The sequence below is a fragment of the Miscanthus floridulus genome, chromosome 8 (genome assembly GCF_019320115.1).
Source record: "Miscanthus floridulus cultivar M001 chromosome 8, ASM1932011v1, whole genome shotgun sequence".
In the NCBI taxonomy this organism is placed as follows: Eukaryota; Viridiplantae; Streptophyta; class Magnoliopsida; order Poales; family Poaceae; genus Miscanthus; species Miscanthus floridulus.
Genome location: NC_089587.1, coordinates 201,671,525 through 201,677,120, shown reverse-complemented (window position 1 = coordinate 201,677,120; position 5,596 = coordinate 201,671,525). Strand labels below are relative to the sequence as shown.

The 5,596-nt window shown below is 43.0% G+C and overlaps 1 protein-coding gene across 1 annotated transcript; it reads right to left on the bottom strand.

The window, feature by feature from the left end:
• Nucleotides 1–1,485: 1,485 nt before the first annotated feature.
• LOC136474597 (dolichyl pyrophosphate Glc1Man9GlcNAc2 alpha-1,3-glucosyltransferase-like) lies at nt 1,486–5,080 on the bottom strand. Its single transcript, XM_066472160.1, has 4 exons — nt 4,263–5,080; nt 2,633–2,839; nt 2,296–2,533; nt 1,486–2,050 (listed from the first exon to the last, which is right to left on the bottom strand). The coding sequence occupies exons 1-4, from the start codon at nt 4,998–5,000 to the stop codon at nt 1,680–1,682; spliced, it is 1,554 nt and encodes a 517-aa protein (XP_066328257.1). The 5' UTR covers nt 5,001–5,080; the 3' UTR covers nt 1,486–1,679.
• Between the last annotated feature and the right edge of the window lie 516 nt (nt 5,081–5,596).

The following is a 5,596-nucleotide window of genomic DNA, read 5'->3' as shown; positions in this document are numbered from 1 at the left end:
TCATCCAATTGAAAGGTTGTGTCCATATTCTCACCATTGAACAATTTGTCAAAATACTCTTGCCATCGATGTCGGATCTCATCCTCCTTTACCAAGAGATGCTCCCTTTCATTCTTAATGCACTTAACTTGGTTAAAGTCCCGTGTCTTTCTCTCACGAACCCTAGCCATTCTATAAATGTCCTTCTCTCCTTCCTTCGTATTTAAATGTTGGTAAAGATCCTCGTACGCTCTACCCTTTGCCACACTTACAGCTCGCTTTGCAGTCTTCTTTGCCACCTTGTACTTCTCTATGTTGTCCACACTCCTGTCATGGTACAAGCGTCTATAGCATTCTTTCTTTTCCTTAATAGCCCTTTGGACTTCCTCGTTCCACCACCAAGTGTCTTTAGCCTCGCGTCCCCTTCCTTTGGTTACTCCACACACCTCTGAGGCTACCTTCCGAATGTTGGTTGCCATCTTGTCCCACATATTGTTTATGTCGTCTTCTTCCTTCCAAGAGCCCTCTTTGATAACCCTTTCCCTAAATACCTCTGACGTCTCCCCTTTCAGTTTCCACCACTTTGTTCTTTCAATCTTAGCTTGTTTATCCCTACGGGTACGCACCTGAAAACGAAAATCTGCCACCAAAAACTTATGTTGAGAAACAACACACTCCCCTGGTATCACCTTGCAATCCAAGCATGCTCGTTTGTCCTTTCTTCTTGCGAGGACAAAGTCAATCTGGCTACAGTGTTGTCCGCTACTGAAGGTCACTAGATGAGATTCTCTCTTTCTAAAGAAAGTGTTGGCTATCATCAGATCAAAAGCTACCGCGAAGTCCAGAACTTCCTCCCCCTCCTGATTCCTACTACCATATCCAAAACATCCATAAACTGCCTCGAAACCTGCGCTTGTAGTACCTACATGCCCATTAAGATCTCCTATAAAAAGCTTCTCACTACTAGATATAGCTCTAACCAGGCCATCTAAGTCTTCCCAGAACTGTCTCTTAGCACTCTCGTCGAGGCTTACTTGGGGGGCATACGCACTAATTACGTTCAAGACCATATCACCAACGACAAGCTTGACTAAGATAATCCTATCTCCTTGCCTTCTCACTCCCACCACACTATTCTTAAGGCTCTTATCAATCAAAACTCCTACTCCATTTCTATTCGCGACTGTCCCTGTGTACCAAAGCTTGAAACCTGTATTGTCCACCTTCTTCGCCTTCTGACCCTTCCATTTAGTCTCTTGAACGCATAATATATTTACACACCTCCTAGTCGCGGTATCAACTAATTCTCTTAACTTACCTGTAAGTGACCCTACATTCCAACTACCTAAACGAATCCTAGTTGGTTCGACTAGCTTCCTTACCCTTCGCACCCGTCGAAATCGTTGATACTTCATACACACTCAAAAATTGTAAAAGATGGGAGGAAAAGTGCCACGCATGAAGCATGGGTTGATACAAGCAGCTTTCCTGTTACTTAAACTGACATTACATCATAACACGGTCACACATCTATAAAAATTTTTGCACACAAACAATGACTTCGACAGTTAAAAGAAAATGCTGTTCCAGTCACGAGTCATGACTGTTAGCCGCTGCATCGGTCCAGGCAGCATGTCATAGCAATTAGTCTCAACCCAAGAAAGGCAAGGGAATGCTGCTATTGATGACCGGTAATCAAATCATGTGTGTCTGACTATATGTACAAGCTGCCACACCCAGGAGTACATCATTCCAAGGCCACAATAGAATGACACCATTATGAGAGGTAGGAAGGGGAGCCTATCGCCGAATACATGATGGTGAAATACTTGAGACCATAACTCTATAACTGCAATTCCCAAGAGGTAGCTTAAACCAATCCATCCAATGATGACATTCTTCTTCACTGTGCTGCCTGACCGATTTACTTTCTTTCCTTCCAGATCAGAGTTTGCAGCAAAATGAGACGTAAAACCGACCCACATGAGGGCAACGTAGGTCAGCAGCAGCATCACCTTTATCAGGTACTCTTGGTTCTCAAACAGCAATGGGAATAGAGAGTAGCATGAAACTGCAGACAATTTTTTTAAGCAAATGATTAATTGGCAGTTAGCCAGGTTTATCACATTTCTGACATGACAATCATAATACTACTTAAAAAAAACATAATATGGGAATAACGCAGATACAGAGGTGGGCAAGATCGCAAAAGAACATTTTTTTCATTGGCAGAAAAGGCACCCAAAAACGTTGCTTCAAGAAATGTCGCAAGTGGAACAAAGTAAACATTGAACTGTATCCAAGAACAAAACATACCTATGGACAACAAAAAGTAATGCCTGGCATCGCTCAAGCTATCCATGGCAATTAGGGCAAGTGGGATAGTGAAATGAAGTGATGCCTTCTCATGTACATGCCATCCAAACATAAACCCACATGTGCATGCATATGAGACCCATCTAATAATATGCTTTGGTTGAGGATTAGAGAATGCTTTGATAAGACAAGGAGCCATGGCAAGAATGACCAATAAGAATGTAGCAATTGGGGTGACCTGCAATCCATTAAGTTCACAGATATGAAATCATAAACCCATCACGTTTCAATGGAATAAACAAAAAGAACAGGCAGAATGGATGGTGGAAGAAAGAACCTTCGGAAGAACAGCAAAAGGAGATGAATCACCAACGAGCCCCCCAGTAAATGAAGCTTCAGGTATGGCAATGTTAAAGCCTAGTCTTCTAAGAAGAAATGCAAGAATCTTGTCAAGTATAATATAGAATACCCAAAAGTTTGGGGCCCAGTAAGCATGGCATAGGCCTCGTCCAAATGGAAACAATCGGTTAATTAGTTGTTGCATCTGCAAAATCATTACTTCATTAGAGCAGAGAATTGTAGTCAGATTAAAACAATACCACATTTATACATGTGAATATACTGAGAGGATTTTCCACAATAGCAAAGACATATAATACAGACAATGTTGTATTACACCCCTTGCAAAGCCAAGCAAAAGAATACAACGTGCTAGACAAATGGGTATGTATTTCTAAAGGCTGGCGCTAAACTTCCTACCAAGTTCAGTTTATCCATTTAGCATTGACGAGTGTAGAGCTCCTTCTTTGTACAGACTTTTTTTTTCTTATTGTTAATATATACTCCCTCCGTTCCAAATTATAAGACGTTTTGCCATTTCTTTAACTATGTATTTAGACATAATGTATATCTAAGTGCATAACAAAATATATGTATCTAGAAAAGCTAAAACGTCTTATAATTTGGAATGGAGGGAGTAATCAGTAGAGGCTAGACCCTCCTATTATTTCAAAACACACACACACAAAAAAAGAATGCAGAGCACTGAAAATTCATATATCTACAGGACTCCCAGATTTCATTAGCACAGGTATTAGCAGTACATTGGTAAATTTTGTATGAAAACACCAATTAGCTCAGATGCTGACAGACAAGGATAACATGGTCTTACTAAGGAAAACTCCATGGATTTGAAGCAAGCTTAAACACACAAGAAATTTGCTAAAACAGCTACACAGTGCACTACTAACTTATAGGCCTTCTCCACAGGATTCAGCATTAAATTATTTGAATTAACTGCAGAAAGATTACAAATGTTACATAGAATGTTTGTATCAAAGGGAATAAAATCATGAAGCCAAACTGCAAATAAAACTGGTACATGAATGTTTGTTACATAGAATCTTTGTATTTGCTAAAGTGGAATGCCAAAATTCTGATGAGGTTGAAGTTTACCAATATCACTATTGTTTAAGAGTGCAGAGTTCTAAACATTCAAATATCCTAGTACAGGAATCCAAAAACTCATTTGACAAAAAGATTAATAGCACAAAATGCAGAATAAGCATGATTGGTTAGCTGTATGGAAACATTATTTTAACTCAGAGCTTGCAGACATAACAAGATTAGCAGAAAAAAAATTACTAAGTTAAACTCCACAGCAATTATCACAACTAAAACCAATATTATTATTCATTAGCGGAGCTACACAAGTTGAAACAGCTCCAGCTCCAATAATAAGAAATTCAGCAACACGGTGGACTGCTCAAGTTTAAACCTCTACCGGATTTAATGTCAAATTAACTGAATTAACTGTATCACTCACCAAGTCTCAACCGTCACAAATCAGAAGCCACATTTCCTACTTTCATCACAAACTAGATGTTTACAGATAAGTACCGTATGGAGATAGCTAAGACACCAACAAGTTGTTGAATCCAAAACTTCAAGTAACCAGATTCACTCACCTGACCATAGTACACGAAGGGCGCAAATGCTGCAGCAAAAACAACAGCCACTCCAGAGCCCATCAGCGCGAGCCTTCCCAGCCCCTTCACGACACCCCGGCCACAGCAATAATGCCGGAACAAATACATAAAGTACATAGGCGCTGCCACGAGGAACAGGTGCTTCGAGCACAGCAAGCATGCGAACACAACTCCCCCGGTAAGATCCCACCCCTGCTCGAGGAAGTGCAGAGAAAGCAGCAGCAGCCCCATGAGGAATCCATTATACTGGAAGTGGACGTGGTCGACAGCGAGCAGCGCCGGCGACCATAGGACGAGCGCGAGAGCGAGGAACGGCCGCTGCTTCCGCCGCGCGTCCCTAGCCAATAAGAGGACGGACCAGAGGAGGAGGAAGTCGGAGAAAACGACAGTGAGGCGGAGGTAGAGGAGATGCGCGAAGGGCGGCGCGTCGGGCACAGGGACTGAGACGAGGGTGGCGTCGACGAGCGGCGCGGGGAGTGAGAGGAGGCGGGAGAAGTAGGCGAAGAAGGGCGGGTAGTCGAGCGTCCACTGGGAGGAGGCGTCGGTGTACCACTGCCGCGCGGGGAGCGCGTGCGTGAGGGCGAGCCAGTAGCGGTGAACGTCGAAGTCGGTGGAGCGGTAGGTGGGGACGAGGAGGAGCTTCACGCAGGTGGCGGCAGCGAAGGCCCAAGCCACCGCCGCTGCCGTCGACGTCGACGGCGAGGTGGTGTAGGCCATCAGGGCGGCGCGGCTGGGTGGTTCGGCTGAGATCTGGAGAGGACGGGTTGGGGCGTGACGTCGCGTTGTACGGGTCTTCGTGTTTGTTCACTTTGTTGGGCCGTTGCAGAGTGGGCCGAGTTTTCGTGCCATGCCTGCCGTCAGCGGATTCCATTTTGGGTCGGCGGCGCGGGAGTTTGTGTGCACCTCCGGCAACGGTTAGGCTGTGTTTAGTTAAAAAAAAACGATACAGTACCATCACATCAAATCTTGCTATGAAGCATTAAATGTAGACGAAAAAAACTAATTGCACAGTTTGATTGAAAATCGCGAGACAAACGTTTTTAGCCTAATTAGTCCATGATTAAATACTAATTGCCAAATAAAAACGAAAGTGCTACAATAGCCAATTTCCCAAAATTCACGAAGTAAACACGCACTTACCCAAAATTCAGAACACAGCGTCCATTGTAAGTTTAGGTAGCGCTATAGATAAAATGTTCAATATCTATTTTTAGTTTTCTTCAATAACAATACCTAAAAGAGAATCATTTTTGTAAATAGATCCTTAAGAGAGTAGATACTTAGATTTGTGTTATATTTCTCCTGATACTCAA